Source organism: Schistocerca gregaria, chromosome 4, assembly GCF_023897955.1.
Source record: "Schistocerca gregaria isolate iqSchGreg1 chromosome 4, iqSchGreg1.2, whole genome shotgun sequence".
Taxonomy (NCBI): domain Eukaryota; kingdom Metazoa; phylum Arthropoda; class Insecta; order Orthoptera; family Acrididae; genus Schistocerca; species Schistocerca gregaria.
In genome coordinates this window covers 458863289-458884097 of record NC_064923.1, presented here as the reverse complement: position 1 = coordinate 458884097, position 20809 = coordinate 458863289, and the positions used below count along the sequence as shown (strand labels likewise).

General features: G+C 43.8%; 1 protein-coding gene across 3 annotated transcripts in view; it reads left to right on the top strand.

The window, feature by feature from the left end:
- The window catches only part of LOC126267008 (uncharacterized), a 103557-nt gene extending 93767 nt beyond the window's left edge, over positions 1 to 9790 (top strand). For 2 of the 3 annotated variants that reach the window (XM_049971774.1, XM_049971773.1), the window contains exon 5: positions 9423 to 9753. In XM_049971774.1, coding sequence (XP_049827731.1) covers positions 9423 to 9551 — 129 coding nt within the window. In that variant the 3' untranslated portion in view covers positions 9552 to 9753. Of the gene's footprint in view, positions 1 to 9422 lie in introns of all 3 variants that reach the window. The other variant, XM_049971772.1, reaches the window with a different exon arrangement.
- The last annotated feature ends 11019 nt before the right edge of the window (positions 9791 to 20809 follow it).

Genomic DNA, 20809 nt, shown 5'->3' with positions numbered 1-20809 from the left:
GTCGCGACAGGCGTGAATGGAGGGACGAATGGAGACGTGTCGTCTTCAGCGATGAGAGTCGCTTCTGCCTTGGTGCCAATGATGGTCGTATGCGTGTTTGGCGCTGTGCTGGTGAGCGCCACAATCAGGACTGCATACGACCGAGGCACACAGGGCCAACACCCGGCATTATGGTGTGGGGAGCGATCTCCTACACTGGCCGTACACCTCTGGTGATCGTCGAGGGGACACTGAATAGTGCACGGTACATCCAAGCCGTCATCGAACCCATCGTTCTACCATTCCTAGACCGGCAAGGGAACTTGCTGTTCCAACAGGACAATGCACGTCCGCATGTATCCTGTGCCACCCAACGTGCTCTAGAAGGTGTAAGTCAACTACCCTGGCCAGCAAGATCTCCGGATCTGTCCCCCATTGAGCATGTTTGGGACTGGATGAAGCGTCGTCTCACGCGGTCTGCACGTCCAGCACGAACGCTGGTCCAACTGAGGCGCCAGGTGGAAATGGCATGGCAAGCCGTTCCACAGGACTACACCCAGCATCCCTACGATCGTCTCCATGGGAGAATAGCAGCCTGCATTGCTGCGAAAGGTGGATATACACTGTACTAGTGCCGACATTGTGCATGCTCTGTTGCCTGTGTCTATGTGCCTGTGGTTCTGTCAGTGTGATCATGTGAGGTATCTGACCCCAGGAATGTGTCAATAAAGTTTCCCCTTCCTGGAACAATGAATTCACGGTGTTCTTATTTCAATTTCCAGGCGTGTACCACAGCATCATCCGCAAAGTGCCTCAGTGAACTTCCGATGTCATCCACAAGGTCATTTATGTATATTGTGAATAGCAACGGTCCTACGACACTCCCTTGCGGCACACCTGAAATCACTTTCACTTCGGAAGACTTCTCTCCATTGAGAATGACATGCTGCGTTCTGTTATCTATTCAATCAAATCACACGATTGGTCTGACAGTCCATATGCTCTTACTTTGTTCATTAAACTACTGTAGGGAACTGTATCGAACGGCTTGCGGAAGTCAAGAAACACGGCATCTACCTGGGAACCCGTGTCTATGGCCCTCTGAGTCTCGTGGACGAATAGCGCGAGCTGGGTTTCACACGACCGTCTTTTTCGAAACCCATGCTGATTACTACAGAGCAGATTTCGAGTCTCCAGAAAAGTCATTATACTCGAACATAATACGTGTTCCAAAAATTCTACAACTGTTCGACGTTAGAGATATAGGTATATAGTTCTGCACATCTGTTCGACGTCCCTTCTTGAAAACGGGGATGACCTGTGCCCTTTTCCAATCTTGTGGAACGCTACGACCTTCTAGAGACCTACAGTACACCGCTGCAAGAAGGGGGGCAAGTTCCTTCGTTTACTCTGTGTAAAATCGAACTGATATCCCATCAAGTCCAGCGGCCTTTGCTCTTCTGAGCGATTTTAATTGTTTCTCTATCTCTCTGTCGTCTATTTCGATGAAATGGTTCAAATGGTTCAAATGGCTCTGAGCACTATGGGACTTAACAGCTTAGGTCATCAGTCCTCTAGAACTTAGAACTACTTAAACCTAACTAACCTAAGGACATCACACACATCCATGCCCAAGGCAGGATTCGACCTGCGACCGTAGTGGTCCCGCGGTTCCAGACTGTAACGCCTAGAAGCGCTCGGCCACACCGGCCGGTGAACATGAAATAAAACAATTATTAACTAATTACTGATTGAAAGCTTATATGGTGTCAATGTCTGAAGTGTGACAACTGTCGCAAAAAAAAGGAACATGTATGCTCTCTGGACAGCTGGCCTGACCTTATTTGCAATTCTGAAATATTCGACGTGTAAAATAAAGAGTTCTGCTTACTGTCGTGACCCCAGGATCTACAGATTCTTCTGCCTTTGTGGACAACAAGATATCTTGCGTTTTCTAAACAGTCAGGAATTTAATATACAGTGGATAGGCAAAATAATGTGAACAGTGGTAGTAATGGGATGGTTGTGTTTGGAAGGTCAACAACGCAGGTAAGGCACGTTTTACGCTGGACTGTTGCGTGTTCAGTACGGACTTGGCATCAGCGCAGGTTGTTGACGAGTAGTGCATACCTCGTATTTGCATTCAGAGGCCGAGGTGACTTGCAATGAAAGACATAACAGAGTTCCAAAGAGGGCAGATTGTGGGGGCCCAATTAGCTGGAGCATCCGTAACCAAGAAAGCCAACTTACTGAATGTTTGAAGAGCAACTGTTTCAACAGTCATGACAACCTACTCAAAACGTGGAAAGACATCATCTTGTAAATGTACTAGTAGGCTCAAATCAAAACTATGTGACAGAGATCGTCGTAAGCTGACACGAATTGAGCCAAAACAACACAAAACTACGGTGGATAAAGTGACTGCAGTGTTCAACAGCCATCTTTGAGATGCGGTATATATCGACACTGTCCGCAGACAACTCTATAAAGCGACTATTCATGGACAAGCTGCTATACCAAAACCGTTAGTGATGACAACCAACGCAAAGAAGCGTAAAAAATAGTATCAAGAGCATAAATCGTGGATGGCTGATCAGTGGAAACACGACATGTGGTCCGACCAGTCAACATTTTCGTTATTTCCAACACCAGGCTGGGTGTACGTCTGGAGAACGCCAATCCTGATTGCTTGATTCCAACGGTTAAGCATGGAGGTAGAAGTGTGATGGTGTGGGCAGCCTTATGATGGTATTCTGCTCGTCCCGTCATGACTCTCAGAGGTCGCATTACAGCCAACGATTATGTGAACATTTTAGGTGATCAGTTACACCCCACGATTCAAATGTTGTTCCCCCATAATGATGCCATATTTCAGGACGATAATGCATCCATTGACACAGCCAGGACAGTACAATCGTGGTATGACGAGCATGCAGCTGAACTGCAGCGTCTGCCCTGGTCAGCACAGTCCCCCGACTTACATTATCAAACCCTTGTGGGCAGTATTTGAGCGCGCCTCCCTCGTCACTACAGGAGTTAGAAGAGGTTCTGATCGAAGAGTGGCATAACATTCCACTGGAGACCATACAATCATTATATTTCAGTATTCCAAGACGAATCGCAACTGTATTAGGGGCAAATGGGGGTCCAACCCTTATTAATAAACCATTCCCAAGTAAGTACAGGTGTTCACATTATTTTGCCTATCCCCTGTAAGTATAGAAACCTGCAATCAATCACTTTTTTTGAAATAGTTATTATTCGCAGTCCAGCACCCAGTATTATACTTTGAAATAATAATGTAACTTCCTGTGCATCATTTGAAGATAAGCCTTAAAAGTTTGGAAAAACAGTTTATGGACACAAACAGTTATGCCAAAAAAAGGAACTGGTTGCAGTTTTCTAGATTTACAATAATAATCAGTCACAGGTTCTTAAACATCCGTTATGTGTACAGTCAGGAAATTTATTTCTCAAAGCACCAAATAGTGCTTCAATATACATCTTCTACTACACTCTCTGATCTTTTGTCATCTACTTTTTTCAATTCTCCGAGCAAATTCTTTCGGAGTAAACTGTATTTTTCCCAGTCTCTTCAGCAACTGCCATTCATTGCACAATACTAACCTGAATCGGTACAATATATTGCGCAGTATATTGAGTGACCGTCAATATTTTTAAATCTCTGAAACCTCCTTCAATCTATTGTGCAAACCGTTAATATCGCTCTCTGGCAGTCAAAATTATTGCACAATAAATACTGAGCTTGTGGACCCCTCAGTGTTTCACACTGTCGATGGATCGCACATACACTAATGGCTTTAAATGTTTCTATAGGGTGATCGGAAATTCTCTTTACAAACGTCTACGATTTGTATAGGGGAGTGAGTAGATAATATTTTGAACTAGACTCCATGTGCAGAAATGTACCATTTCCGTGCTACAACTGTTTGAAGATATGTTGGTAACGTGACCACGTAATTAATTAGGCATGGCTCAGTACATCACTTGTTTTACAGTACCACTCACTAATAGCCAACGAAATTGCTCGCGTACTCGTTGAAGGGTTCTCTTCAAAGTGATGCACTATTGCGTCTTCCAATTCATATGTGCGGCGTCTCCTTGGAATACCACTGTCACATCTGCTGACGGTGAAGGTACTCTTTCTTAAAGGTGCTGCGTAATTGTGTACAAAAAAAAATGGAATAGGATGTAAGTGCCACAAACTAAAATTTTCAATGTTCAAATAAATATGTCTTAAATATTAAATGATTATATTAATTTTATGAAAAAAGTATGTGTATATCAAAATACCTCCACAAAACATGAAAACAGTTTTTTATGAATGTGTATAAAGGGAACAAAACTCATAAGGAAAAAGAAGTAAGCGCCATCCTTTCGTTTTCTGGAAAACGCTGTAAGTGCCTTACTAAGTTTGTGAAAAGGATGTAAGTCAAGGGTTTATGTTAGAAAAAAGATCGTAAGTCCATTGTAGTTTTGAGATCGTTTAATAACTTTACATACAACTTTACTCATTCAATGCTAGGTTAATATAAAAAAGGTATAAAATAAAATTTAGAATAGTTTTTTGAAGCAAAGCTGTTTGTCTTCAGTTTATTCCGCTTCTTCTTTCATCGGTAAGTATAAGCCACCTGGAAACCAAAAACTGAATCAGTTGTTTCAATTTATTTTGGGTGTCTCTGCTGTACATAATATTTTGACTTTTTATTCTCTTTCGAAATTCGTTCTGATACAATTGATCGTTTTTGACTAAATTAATTTTATTTTAAAAACATCAAATGCAAAGTTATCTACATTTAGTAATCGAAATAAACTTACAGTACTGTACTTCTTTCCTCCAAGCAGTCCTATTCCTCGTCTTCTTCCTACACCTCCATGTTGCAGGCCTCTTCATCTTTGTTCTCTAACAGAGCTTTGCGTTTTTTCTCAATCACCGCAAAATCACAGTCACAGCTCATGTAGCTGTGTTCACTTACAATATATTTCACATCAGTTGAACAATAAATTCCTTTGTGGACTAAATAAATAATAGACATTAACATCAACTGGTTTTTGTTTTGGCTCCGCAATTATCGCACCATAGCACAAGCCTTTTACGAGGAAAATGGCCTCCAGTAAAAGCAACTGTGAACAAATAAGAAGCTATTTCATTAGCACCACGGCCTCCAATCCCTTCATGCCACATACACATATATGCAGAGCCGTTGTCACCAACATGTATTCCTAGACTGTAGCAAGATAGCTGTCTATAAAACATATTGCTGTGTGTAAGCACTAGAACAAACAGAAATGGTTGTAGGTCCACGCATAAGGTTGTATAAGTAGCTGTTGGAAGCTGTGAAGATGTAATATCTTGTTTCATACACTTATGTGCCTTTTCCCATTTTCGGTGATGGAACTCTTACTGGGCTTTTACTTCCTGTTTTGCCTTTGCACTGGTTGTAGATTGCAACTTTGCCTTCAAAAAGTCACACTTTTTATAAGTATCAGCTGCAAGAGTTTTAAATTTTAGGTTTGGAAAAGCTTGTTTTAACACTTTTGTGTAAAAACTGTAAGGATTTCGTTTTTTAAAAGACACTCACATTTGGTGTTTATTTAGATCAAGTGACAAAAACTCATTACTTGATTTTTTTCGGCTGCATTGTCATTCGTATCTGGGGAATGAGTTTATATGATATCTTACAAGATTTCGATCATCATCTGTAAATTTAAGCTTGTGTGCATTTGATGCAGGTGTTTTCCCTCTTTTGTCCTCAAAATCAAAGCAAGCTGATTACTTTTTTGTTTGTAAAACAATTAGTTTCCTTTCAGATATAGAAAAAATTTCTTTGAATGTTTTTTTTGGCACACTTGTACATTTTTCTCTGTACCATCAGGGATGTTATAAGCAAAAGTACAAGTCCGCCTACACTCTGTTGTACTTTCGTACATCCCATGATGTCTGCGACCAATAGGTAACATCTGAATATGATTCAACAAATGTGTTCCTTGGCTTTCTTCATCAGCTTTATAAAACTCCAAAAACAATAGCTGTTTTTCTTCACTGCTTATGTTTTTACACTTGTACTAACAGGAGCAGCTTGCCTGGTCTACTGGAGCTGTTTTGCAGGTATCTCTTTCCCACAACTGTTAATGTTCGGCTGGCCCTTTTCTCTTGCTTCACGTCTCTTACGAACAATCACCTTCTTTGTAACAGGCTTTTCCATTTTCTGGCTGGTACGCTAAATACACAACCGAAGAACACTCTAAAATACACATGTGAAACGACCGAAATCACTGCCAAGTCATTGTACTGTCACCAACTAAAGCAACTGTGTAGCTGAGGCACATACCTCATGGCGTTGGCACTTACATCCCTTCCCATCTCAGCCCCGCTGGCGCTTGCACAGTGCTGCTATCTTTGAACTGCTCTTGAAACTAGTAGGAATTTTTCTGGCACTTGCAACCTTTCTCGTTTCATTACACTTGGCTTATACAACCCTTTTCACTATAAAAGTATTTTTTTAAATTTTTGGCACTCACATCCTTTTCCATTTTTTGTACTCAATTGTGGTGAGAAAAGTAAGCGATGGAGTCGAACGTTGTGGAGAACGATCTAGATGAAGGCAACGAGCAGCTCTTCCATTTTCGTGAACTTCGCCATTCAGATGGATCATGTAGTGTATTCTGCAAACGTTTACCATGTTGCTCTATCACTTACAGATACGTGATAGTGGCTCGAACCAGATTAGAGAGGTAGAAAAGAAGTCAAATGACGTCAGCCGGTGCTACATAATCACACCCCACCATGGCTACCCTGTTGCATATCTACGTAGCAAACATGTTTTCACGTGGCTGTAGCACAGAAACAGTAAGTTTCCGGATATAGGTTACCACTGAAAATATTATTTACTCACTTCTCTCTACAATCCCTAGAAGTTTGTAATTGGAATTTCCGAACACCCTTTACGGCAAAAAATCCAACAGATTCAGGTCCTGTGAAGGGGGAGCCACACTATCAGACTGCGCAGAAAGTGGTGGTACACAGCACTTTTTAATCTGATTTGGCGCTATGTATGGCCCTATTAGTTTGTCGCCGACAGTTCCTGCCCATATACTGATACAGAAGCGATCTGATGCCTCTTCGCCATGATATCTCAAGGATTTGCATGTGTCCGGATATGCATCATGTGGTAACTTACTACACCATCTCTTGTGACTCCTGCCTCATCTATAAATACTATGCCTTAATCATAACATGTAATTTAGCCCGTAACTCAACTGGTATTGGTTTCTGAACATGTTGATACAGGAACTTTCCTACTGGTTTTTGTCAATAATGCCCATAGTTGGAATATGTAACACATTTTTGAAACTCCCTGTATACGTTGGTGGCAACAAAATGGTCGCATAGTCATCTTCGAGAACAGGTTGTCTAAATGTACCCATTACGGCTTCGCGAGAACTATTATGACTTACGTCCAAGGATTGTCATTTAAACACTCTGTGCATTTTCGTTACCGACCAGTTGTGATACTGGCAGCGCATCTCTGAACTGTTCAGTGACTGTTATCATGCAATTGTAGAACTGACCACAGCAGCGTCTTGCATGCCATTTTCTTTACAGATACACAGCATTTTCTCAGATTCCTTACAACAAAACTTATTCTTCCATTTGTCTCTCCCAGTGCCAGCCAATGTGACAATGATTCGCATCTGCAGACCCCTTAAAGGTATCGTTGTCGAGTTCGGCCAGGTAACAGTATTACAAATGAGGTTCCACTATAGATGACTATGTTTATTACTTCATTTGTTCAATGAGGTCGTGTGTTATGTTTGCACAATGCTTTGAATCAATATACACGGAGACATCCTAACTCCACTGACAAAAGTTTGGGTATTGTTCAGGGATACTTTCTGAGCAATCCTTCTTTATACTCAATATGCCTCATATTACGAAGTTGTGTTTATACTTCAGTACTCTTCAAAGATTATCATTACTTAGAGTGACATTAAACAAAGTTTGAAACTTTGAAACACAGACACAACAGTAAGAGTGCGACTTTCTATGTGTCAACATATGTACACTGTACCACAGGTTTAGAAATCAGTCACGAAAGAAATGTGTCTGACTCTTCTTCCACGTACGCTTGAGTTTTAGATGCAAACATACAACTGGTACACATGCCTAATATCGTGCAGGGCCTCCGCAACACGACGTGGCATGGACTCGACTAATGACTGGAGTAGTGTTGGAAGGAATTGACACCATGAATCCTGTAGGTCTGTCCATAAACCCGTAAGAGTACGAGGGGGTGGAGATCTTTTCTGAACAGCGCGTTGCAAGGCATCCCAGATATGCCCAGTAATGTTCATGTCCGGGAAGTTTGGTGGCCAGTGGAAGTGTTTAACTCAGAAGAGTGTTCATGGAGCCATTCTGTAGTATGCTGGACGTGTGGGGAGCCGCATTGTCGTGCTGAAATCGCCCAAGTCCACCGAAAGGCACAATGGATATGAATGGATGCAGGTGATCAGACAGGATGCTTACGTACGTGTCACCTGTCAGAGTCGTATCTAAACGTATCAGGGGTTCCAAATCATTCCAACTCCACACGCCCCACGCCATTACAGAGCCTCCACCAACCTGAACAGCCCCCTGCTGGTTTGCAGGGTCCATGGATTCATGAGGTTGTCTCCATACCCGTACACATCCATCCGCTCGATACAATTTGAAACGAGACTCGGCCGAATAGGAAACATGTTTCCAGTCATCAACAGTCGAATGTCGGTGTTGACGGGCCCAGACGAGGCGTAAAGCTTTGTGTCGTGCAGTCATCAAGGGTACACAACCGGGCCTTCGGCTTCGGAAGTCCATATCGATGATGTTTCATTGAGTGGTTCGCACGCTGACACTTGTTGATGGCCCAGCACTGAAACCTGCAGCAACTTGCGGAAGGGTTGCATTTCTATCACGTTGAATGTTTTTCAGTCGTCTTTGCCCCCGTTTTTGCAGGATATTTCTCCGCCCCATCGATGTCGGAGATTGGTGTCTTACGGGACTCCTGATAATAGCGGTACACCCGTCAAATGGTCGTACGGGAAAATCCCCACTTCATCGCTACCTCGGAGATGATGTGCCCCATCGCTCGGGCGCCGACTATAACACCACGTTCAAAATCAATTAAATCTTCATAACCTGCCATTGTAGCACCAGTAATCTGGCTAACAACTGCATCAGACACTTGTTGTCTTGTATAGGCGTTGCCGACCGCAGCGGCGTCTTCTGCCTGTTTACATATCTCTGTATTTGAATACGCATGCCTATACCAGTTTCTTTGGCGCTCCAGTGTAATACATGAATGTTTATATGAATTTGGCGACTGCTTGTAAATGTTACAGATCCTGGAAGAAAAAGCTTATCCTCCCTGGTGTATGTGTTGCAGGAACGACTTGGGCACGCCACAGCGGACGGTAGTATCGTGGATGAAGGAGGAGACAACAAGCTGGTCACGCGTATATGGCCGATGAACATCCATGTGAACCCTTCGCCATTTTCTTTTCGCCAGCGTTGAAAACCAAAGTGCTATTTTTGCCGTCACAAATTCTCTCGCTGCTGTAACTGCTGACACTGGCATCGGTTGATACGGCGTTAGATCTTCGTGCTAGATAATATGACAAAAATATATAATTCTTTGTGTAATTGCGTGATACATATTGTATCGTCTTTGTGAAGTGCTGTTTCTGTTAATCTGTGTAACTGGTGTAAATTTTGTCTTATATGTTTGTAAATTAAAATATTACTTTTTTGTTATTTGTTGGAATCTATGGGGGCGGAAACACGAGGGGGAGGGGAGGGGTGGGAGGGGGAGGGCAGAGGGAGGGGAGGGATGCGGGATGGGCTAAAAGGGCCATTTGCCGCTTCCGGAACATGGGGTACAGATTTCTCACACATTTCTAGATAAAATTTTCCGCGATTGTACTAAAACATGTATCCAGCATTGCCCACTACGTTGAGTAGTATTGTTGCTTTAGCAGTACGACTTGGTAGTCAGGGCATATGTGAAGTTTTACAGAAAATTGTCAAAATGGAGTCCCCAGTCTATTCGCTTTCTCTTTCACTCGCAACCTTTACCGAACTGCCGAATGGGAACATTTCAACTTGCTAGAGGTGAGCAATTCAGCCCCTTCTTCCAGCACAAAATAAACGTGGCTGCAGCATATCTCCCCAGGACACCTCCTCCTCCCTTTACACAACTTTATTGCAACAGTATTTTATCACTTCTCTGTGGTCAAAGAAGACCCCTAATAGATTACAGAGAGCACATTCAGTTTTACAAGCAGACACATTATAGTAAACTCTTGAAGAACATTGCATTGCTATACCTCATGTTGGTTGTGTACGTATCTAAGGACCCAAATGGACCAAGTCAAAAGAGTAAATACTGGGAAAGAATTTGAAATTTCAAGATCAATAACATCTCAATTCTCAAACTCCATGGGGTGGAACAAAGCATAACATGGAGTCGTAGAATTACGAACTAAGCATTACTGTTGGTATGGTTGAATGTCGTTTCAAAGTGGACAGACAATATCCATCTTGATCCAGTCCTAAGCTATTAAGAAAAGTTTCTTTCCAGAGGTTTCAAATGGCTCTGAGCACTATGGGACTTAACTTCTGTGGCCAACTACTTAAACCTAACTAACCCAAGGACGTCACACACATCCATGCCCGAGGCAGGATTCGAACGTGCGACCGTAGCGGTCGCACGGTTCCAGACTGTAGTGCCTAGAACCGCTCGGTCACCCTGCTTTCCAGAGGTTTCCCACATTTATTTCATCAGATGTTGGTCAGAGTTACACCTTATCCAAAGAACTACAAGTGTAGCTTTCAAAGCACATTCTATCAAGGTTTAATTATGGGAGTCAAATTTAAGAAGTAGAAGGCATGAGAATAGTGTAATGAACCCATTAACATCATCAGATGTGAAGTTTTGTGAGCAAACAAAGTGTTGTTGAAGACATCTAAGATGAATAGGCGTCTTTTTTAATAACCAACAGGACTTTCTCAACTTCTTTGATTTTCATTCTACCAGTACTATTTATACACTCCTGCAAAATACCTGTGGTATCTTCTACTTTTTCTTGAAACTACTGGTGATTCACCTACACCAATCATTCATCTCTCGCCTGTCACATTTGATCACTGTGTAACTTTGCATTTCTACACTCCTGGAAATTGAAATAAGAACACCGTGAATTCATTGTCCCAGGAAGGGGAAAATTTATTGACACATTCCTGGGGTCAGATACATCACATGATCACAATGACAGAACCACAGCCATATAGACACAGGCAACAGAGCATGCACAATGTCGGCACTAGTACAGTGTATATCCACCTTTCGCAGCAATGCAGGCTGCTATTCTCCCATGGAGACGATCGTAGAGATGCTGGATGTAGTCCTGTGGAACGGCTTGCCATGCCATTTCCACCTGGCGCCTCAGTTGGACCAGCGTTCGTGCTGGACGTGCAGACCGCGTGAGACGACGCTTCATCCAGTCCCAAACATGCTCAATGGGGGATGCTCAATGGGGGTCAGATCCGGAGATCTTGCTGGCCAGGGTAGTTGACTTACACCTTCTAGAGCACGTTGGGTGGCACGGGATACATGCGGACGTGCATTGTCCTGTTGGAACAGCAAGTTCCCTTGCCGGTCTAGGAATGGTAGAACGATGGGTTCGATGACGGTTTGGATGTACCGTCCACTATTCAGTGTCCCTTCGACGATCACCAGAGGTGTACGGCCAGTGTAGGAGATCGCTCCCCACACCATGATGCCGGGTGTTGGCCCTGTGTGCCTCGGTCGTATGCAGTCCTGATTGTGGCGCTCACCTGCACGGCGCCAAACACGCATACGACCATCATTGGCACCAAGGCAGAAGCGACTCTCATCGCTGAAGACCACACGTCTCCATTTGTCCCTCCATTCACGCCTGTGGCGACACCACTGGAGGCGGGCTGCACGATGTTGGGGCGTGAGCGGAAGACGGCCTAACGGTGTGCGGGACCGTAGCCCAGCTTCATGGAGACGGTTGCGAATGGTCCTCGCCGATACCCCAGGAGCAACAGTGTCCCTAATTTGCTGGGAAGTGGCGGTGCGGTCGCCTACGGCACTGCGTAGGATCCTACGGTCTTGGCGTGCATCCGTGCGTCGCTGCGGTCCGGTCCCAGGTCGACGGGCACGTGCACCTTCCGCCGACCACTGGCGACAACATCGATGTACTGTGGAGACCTCACGCCCCACGTGTTGAGCAATTCGGCGGTACGTCCACCCGGCCTCCCGCATGCCCACTATACGCCCTCGCTCAAAGTCCGTCAACTGCACATATGGTTCACGTCCACGCTGTCGCGGCATGCTACCAGTGTTAAAGACTGCGATGGAGCTCCGTATGCCACGGCAAACTGGCTGACACTGACGGCGGCGGTGCACAAATGCTGCGCAGCTAGCGCCATTCGACGGCCAACACCGCGGTTCCTGGTGTGTCCGCTGTGCCGTGCGTGTGATGATTGCTTGTACAGCCCTCTCGCAGTGTCCGGAGCAAGTATGGTGGGTCTGACACACCGGTGTCAATGTGTTCTTTTTTCCATTTCCAGGAGTGTAGTTATGGGTATCATATCATTATGGGTATATGAAGAAAAATCTATTTGGTGTATATTTTCTACCCTTATTTCCTGATTCTTTTGATGAGATAGATTGAGGTGGCATCCATCTTGGTAACATAAAATTTCGAAAATCGTTAGGTAATTCAATATTCTGAGATCTACAGCGTCGAGAGTGTGCCGAGAATACCAGATTTCAGGCATTACCGCTTACCACACAACGCAGTGGACAACGGCTTTCAATTAACGACCGAGAGCAATAGTGTTTGCATACAGTTGCCAATGCTAACAGACTAGCAACACCGCGTGAAATAAACGCAGAAATTAGAAGTGGGGCGTATACGTTAGGACAGTGCATCGAAGTTTGGTGTTAGTGAGCTACGGCAGTAGACAACCGACGTGAGTGCCTTTGCTAACTGCATGACAACGCCTGCAGCGCCTCTTCTGAGCTCGAGGCGACATCGGTCGGACCCTCGACAGTAGGAAAACCGTGACCTGGTCAGATGAGTCCCGATTTCAGTTGGTAAGAGCTGATAGTAGGCTTCGACTACTTGGAGACCATTTATAACCATTCCTGGGCTTCATGTTCCCAAACAATGATGGAGTTTTTATGGATGGCAATGTGCCATGCCACCGGGCCACAGTTGTTCGCGGTTGGTTTGAAGAACATTTTCGACATTTCGAGCGAATGATATGCCTACCCAGATCGCCCGATGCGAGTCTCTTCGAACATTTGTGGGGCATAATCAAGAGTTTAGTTCGTGCACAAAATCCTACACCCGAAACACTTTCGCAGTTATGGACGGCTGTAGAAGCAGCAAGGCTCAGTATTTCTGTAGGGAACTTCCAACGACTTGGGGAGTCCATGACACGTCGAGTTGCTGCACTACGCTGGGCAAAAGGAGGTTCGACACGATATTAGGAGATTGGGTGAAAACGGGACGACAACTTACGGTAAGCTTCAGAAGGCTTTTGAAGAGGTGGTCTTGTCAAGAGCTCAAGTTTTTCTTTGGCATAAAATGTTTAGTGAAGGCAGAACGAATGTTGAAGATGAAGACCGCAGTGGACGACCATCAACCTCACGGACGGATGTCAACTTGCCCAGGTTACGTGAACTCGTACTATCTGATCGAAGATTATCCGTGAAAATGATTGCAGAAGAACTGGACATTAATCGAGTAACGGTTCGTCTAATAATAACTGAAGATCTTGGTATGAGAAAGATTTGTGCAAAAATGGTCCCCAAAAATCTCACACCTCAACAGCGAGAAACATGGAAAAATGTGGCAGCCGATCTGTTAGAGCAAACGGAAATCAATCCAGAATTGTTGAGCGGGGTTATCACTGGTGATGAAAGTTGATTTTTTTCAGTACGATCCAGAGACAAAACGCCAAAGCTCGCAATGGTGATCAAAGGGATCACCCAGACCAGAAAAAGCTTGCATGTCAAAGTCAAAAGTGAAATGCATGCTTGTGTGCTTCTCTGATTCCAAGGGAATTGTTCATAAAGAGTGGGTGCCTCCTGGACAAAATGTTAACCAATATTACTACAAAGAAATTTTAGAAAGACTTCGTAAAAGAGTTCTTCGTGCCCGTGCCAACATTGCTGATAAGTGGATTCTGCATCACGATAATGCGCCATCCCATACTGCTCTGTCAGTACAGAAATTTTTAACCTCAAAACAAATTTCAGTACTACCACAGCCACCTTATTCACCAGATATCGCTCTGTGCGACTTTTTCTGCGACTTTTTTCTATTCCCAAGAGACAAAACGGTGGTCAAGGGACACCATTTTCAAACAACACAAGATGTCCAAAAAGCTGTGACCAGGGTCTTAGAAGATATTACAGAAGACGAGTTCCAGAAATGTTACCATCAATGGCAGAAGCGCTAGGGAAAGTGTGTGCAATCAGAAGGGAACTACTTTAAAGGAGACAACACTAAACTTGACTAAAACGGTAAGCAACTTTTTTTTCACATCAGTCTCATTACTTTATTGCCTCACCTCGTATCGCATGATTTTTGTCACCTCAGTGTTAAGCAGGATGAAAGGACAGCGTCACAGAAAATCATGCTAAAAAAGAACACTACAGGTGAAGGAAAGTTAGGGAACCGCTGAACAAATAGACTGACACTTAACATAAGCATTTCCTTCTTCGGAGTCTGACGACTGATCATCATCATCATTACATCTTGCCGCTGTCATATCAGGTGTTTGTTTCTCCAAATTACGCATGTCTCTGGGAACCTGCAATATCGTAATACTTGATCAGAATGCAATATATGTTAAACAAGCTGTGCCCAAGACGTAAAGTCTGAAAGTGCAAACATTTTAGAATATAATAGAGTTGTGTAGGGTATCGAAAATTTGTATAGTACTGCTTAAATACATGCTACAATCAGGGACCATCACTGATGCGAAGTCAAAAACAGTCGATTGTCTGGTTGAAGGAATTCGGGAGATTTATTTTTAAATACAATAAAACTTAACCTCAGAGTCATTTCCACTAAATTTCTCCAGACTATGTTAACTTCTTTGAAAATAGAAATAGCTGCAGAGACACAGGGAATAATACTTGTTCACTGTTCTTTCTTGGTCACCACTGTGAAAGACGTGGGCTTACCAAGCTGTATGCTACTGAGAAGTGTAGAATTATTGCACCTACTCCAGCATCCCTATAATATAACAGTTTCGTATTGTCAGTTTAAGCAAATAGAATGAAACATTACTTGAATTTTGCAGTGACAGGCACATTCCGTTGTGAATCAGATGAAATGGACATTTAAATGAAATAAAAGAGGATGTGGAATCAAGACTATATCAGCCCCACTATGTTGCTATAAGAGAACATTTCCCTGCAACACCCATCACATCACAATATGCATCATGTTCTTTAGCTAAACAATCATAAACTCTTCAAAAGAGAATTGTATTCCAACCCATTCAAGAAACCCTTTGTAAATTACTTTTCAAATCTGCATCGTATCAGTTTTGTAGAATAGGTGTATGCATAATGCAAAGAAATATTATGAAGAATCTGCCCACATAAACGTTAGCACAGAACATGACAATCACATATGAACAAAAATATGTCATATGTCGAAAGAATGATTTCTTGCCTGGCGACTAAATTCCCCGTCCCGACGGAGGTTCGAGTCCTCCCTTGGGCATGGGTATGTATGTTGTTCTTAGCATAAGTTAGTTTAAGCAGTGTGTAAGTCTAGGGACCAGTGACCTAAGCACTTTGGTCCCTTAAGAATTCACACACACATTTGACTAAATTCCTTTCCTGTATTAGCTCAAAACGTAAACTTTTAAGTAAAAACATACAGTGCTCCCACATCTGCGGAACCACCCAGGAATACAAGTCTACTAACACCAAATTCTGTCAAATACGTAACATAATGAAACATTACGATAATTTAAGAAACATCTAGTACAACTAGTATGACGGAATTGGGAACATGCAAGGCTATATATTATCTCCTATCGAAACGCATTGGAACGACGTTCGATTTATACACTCCTGGAAATTGAAATAAGAACACCGTGAATTCATTGTCCCAGGAAGGGGAAACTTTATTGACACATTCCTAGGGTCAGATACATCACATGATCACACTGACAGAACCACAGCCACATAGACACAGGCAACAGAGCATGCACAATGTCGGCACTAGTACAGTGTATATCCACCTTTCGCAGCAATGCAGGCTGCTATTCTCCCATGGAGACGATCGTAGAGATGCTGGATGTAGTCCTGTGGAACGGCTTGCCATGCCATTTCCACCTGGCGCCTCAGTTGGACCAGCGTTCGTGCCGGACGTGCAGACCGCGTGAGACGACGCTTCATCCAGTCCCAAACATGCTCAATGGGGGACAGATCCGGAGATCTTGCTGGCCAGGGTAGTTGACTTACACCTTCTAGAGCACGTTGGATGGCACGGGATACATGCGGACGTGCATTGTCCTGTTGGAACAGCAAGTTCCCTTGCCGGTCTAGGAATGGTAGAACGATGGGTTCGATGACGGTTTGGATGTACCGTGCACTATTCAGTGCCCCTCGACGATCACGAGAGGTGTACGGCCAGTGTAGGAGATCGCTCCCCACACCATGATGCCGGGTGTTGGCCCTGTGTGCCTCGGTCGTATGCAGTCCTGATTGTGGCGCTCACCTGCACGGCGCCAAACACGCATACGACCATCATTGGCACCAAGGCAGAAGCGACTCTCATCGCTGAAGACGACACGTCTCCATTCGTCCCTCCATTCACGCCTGTCGCGACACCACTGGAGGCGGGCTGCACGATGTTGGGGCGTGAGCGGAAGACGGCCTAACGGTGTGCGGGACCGTAGCCCAGCTTCATGGAGACGGTTGCGAATGGTCCTCGCCGATACCCCAGGAGCAACAGTGTCCCTAATTTGCTGGGAAGTGGCGGTGCGGTCGCCTACGGCACTGCGTAGGATCCTACGGTCTTGGCGTGCATCCGTGCGTCGCTGCGGTCCGGTCCCAGGTCGACGGGCACGTGCACCTTCCGCCGACCACTGGCGACAACATCGATGTACTGTGGAGACCTCACGCCCCACGTGTTGAGCAATTCGGCAGTACGTCCACCCGGCCTCCCGCATGCCCACTATACGCCCTTGCTCAAAGTCCGTCAACTGCACATACGGTCCACGTCCACGCTGTCGCGGCATGCTACCAGTGTTAAAGACTGCGATGGAGCTCCGTATGCCACGGCAAACTGGCTGACACTGACGGCGGCGGTGCACAAATGCTGCGCAGCTAGCGCCATTTGACGGCCAACACCGCGGTTCCTGGTGTGTGTGCTGTGCCGTGCGTGTGATCATTGCTTGTACAGCCCTCTCGCAGTTTCCGGAGCAAGTATGGTGGGTCTGACACACCGGTGTCAATGTGTTCTTTTTTCCATTTCCAGGAGTGTATTAACGTATGATCAGAACACACGTGATGCATGAGAAAAGTAATGAGACTGACAACGCTGTCAGCGATCTGCCAACGCTGTGTTGTTCTATACTTATGTAAAACGGTGTGTTCATCCCTACCAGATACTCAGTCTGAGTTTCAGCTCCGTGTAGCCATTATGTGATTTTTTTAGAGGGCCATCAGTAAAGTTGTGTTTTTGCTGTGTTTTACGAAAATGGGACAGCGGAATTTAGAGCAACGTTATGCCAACACGTTTTGTGTTAAACTTGGGAAATCTGCGAGGGTTACATTTGAAAAGTTCAAACAGGCCTTTGGGGAACATTCCTTATCAAGTGCGGAAGATTTTCGCTGGAAGGCTGAGAACACGTTAAAGATGAACCCCACTAAGGTAAAGCTTCAGCTTCAGAAACTGACGAAAACGTCGAACGTGTGTGTGCTCTTGTCAGATCGGAACGATGTTTAATAGTAAGGATGACGTGTGACCTGTTGAACTTAAACACTTTCACCATAAATCAAATTTTTACCAAAGTTTTACACATGCAAAATGTTTGTGCCTAAATGGTGCCCGAAAAACCTCACAACTGAGCAGGACAAACGAAGAAACGTGTGCATAGTTCTTCTTGAAGGGATTGACAATGACCACGAATGGTTCGGTCATGTGATCACAGCTGGCGAATCCTAGATTTTTTAGTATGATCCTGAGTCAAAGCGACAAAGTGAGGAGTGGCACATTCAGATACCTCCTAGACCGAAAAAAGCTCGAATGAGCAATTCTAAGATCAATACAATACTGATTTGCATTTTTGAAATTAGAGGTATCATGCAAAAAGAATATGTTCCTCCAGGACAAACAGTCAACCAAGTAAGAACTTTTAACTCTGCAGCGAACTGTGTGAAACTTCCTGGCAGATTAAAACTTTGTGCCAGACTGAGACTCTAACTCGGAACATTTGTCCTTCGTAGGCAAATGCCCTAGTGACTGAGCTACCTAACCACGACTGAGAAACCATTTACTTCCGCCAGTACTTCGTCTTTTACCTTCCAAATTTCACAGAAGATCTCTTGCAAAAACCTACAAGACTAGCACTCCTAGAAGAAAGGGTATTGCAGTGACATGGCTTGACCACAGCCTGGGGGATGTCTCCAGAATGAAATTGTCTCTCTGCAGCGGAGTGTGTACTGATATGAAACTTCCTGGCAGATTAGAACTGTGTACTGAATCGAGACGCTAAGTCAGGACCTTTGCCTTTTGCGGATAAGTGCTCTATCGACTGAGCACTTGCCCACGAAAGGCAAGGGTCACGAGTTCAAGTCTCAGTCCGGCACACAGTTTGTCTGCCAGGAAGAGTCAACCATATGTTTTACAAAAATGTCCTCGAAAGGCTCAGGGAAAGAGCGAATCAAGTGAGACCAGACATAACAGACAATTGGATGCTGCAATATGACAATATCCCATGTCACGTAGCCAGTTCCAGCACGGAATTTTTGACCTCAAAAGGAAATCCTGTTGTTACACTGCACCCCTATTCACATAATGTAAGCCCTTGTGGCATTTTTCTTTTCCCGAAATTGAAAAAGTCTTAAAAAGACGTTATTTTTAGGACTCTGGAGAACATTCAAAGGAATGTGACCGATATGTTAAAGGCGCTATCTGTTTAAGACTTCCTTTGCTGTGACCAAGACTGGGAACAACTCCTATGCCGATGTATAGCTGCCAAAGGGAACCACTTTGAAGTGTTCAATGTTGTTGTTTGAAAAAAATAGAAACTGCGATAGATGCAAAACTTTACTACAGTTTGTTGGTTCCTAGTCTTTGCATCACAATGCAAATCTATTTATTGAACAAATTAAAATTATAAGTAACTGAGTGAAAACTAACATTGAAACTAAGGTGGCGTTATAATTTTCCCTCTTAATATACTATTTTAAATATAGAAACGTAATCTACTCAGAAGATTTTGATACCATACTTGCCCTACTTCAAGTAAAGTGATACTAATTTGCATAGTATGGATAGTAGTAGTTCATACGTTGCCAACATGAACAATTAAATAGGGCACAGGTGTACACGTCGCTAAGCCAATGCGAGTGGGCAATGCCAATAGTTTATTTGGGGAAGAACACAGTTTTTCGCCTCACGAATATTCAGGGCAGTTTCCGACTGCTGATACAGTCAAGGACAGAATAATATTAAGGTTTACACGTCCGCACAGCGTCGACGCCGCTATTATCATGCGACACTGCCGACCACAGCAGCCACCGACAAAGTATAGTAAATATCGCGTTTGCTCAGGTGCTCAGTAATGGAGACACTAACTTGTGTGTACACTTCAGTTCTATTGGAGATTGGAGTTGTGTTAGGTATTTTCTTCTCACTCCTCGTGTACATGCTAGCCACGTATCGCGTGTGTGTTCATAGGGTCTAAAAGTCGAGAAAGGTATCGGTAAATATACGTTATTGTCCAGATAAAATAGCATAGGGCATAGTGAAACGTTGTGAGGGTAATATTTTGGAGGGTAAATAGTTTTGTGATCATTGTATTGTAAGTTACGCTAGGGATTGGTTCTCTCCTAATGTAGGAACGCTTTTGAAAGGTTGTTATGTGTTCATGTTTATCATGATTAATTTCATGTAGTTTGTGAATTCATTCTTAGGATCTTCGTAATTATAGAATATTTTCCAACATCACCAAGTATGCACTTCAACACAATGTGTTTGGAGATTCTGTAATACATAGATTTAGTACAGGTAACAGTTGTGTGTTCTAGAGTACAGGTTATCCCTTCCTCACTGAAACATTTTAGGGAATCTATTATGACTTTTATTCTGATGTCTAATCGTGACTTCATGCGGGATCTCCTTACCTTGCAGGGCCTGGATCCACAGGAACTTTATTTCTGTCAGATATCTCCATGCGTGGCAAGTGGTAAGAAAGGGTCATAACGACTGGGGGACTACGTTAGACAATGGAGACCCTGCCTGGATGCGTTTTTGGTTAAGAGATTAGCCTTCCAGAATGTGTTTTTGTTGCAAAAATCAGACTGTTCAGATATTTTTATGCACAGGACAAAATTATCAGAATTCATTTGTGATTGAAGGAAGACTATTAGGGACTTTTTGGTTAAAAGTCAGACTGTCTGGATACTTTTGAGCACAGTGGAAAATTGCCAGAATACGTTTGTGGTTGATGAGATTGTGCTAGGAAACGTTTTCACGTGAA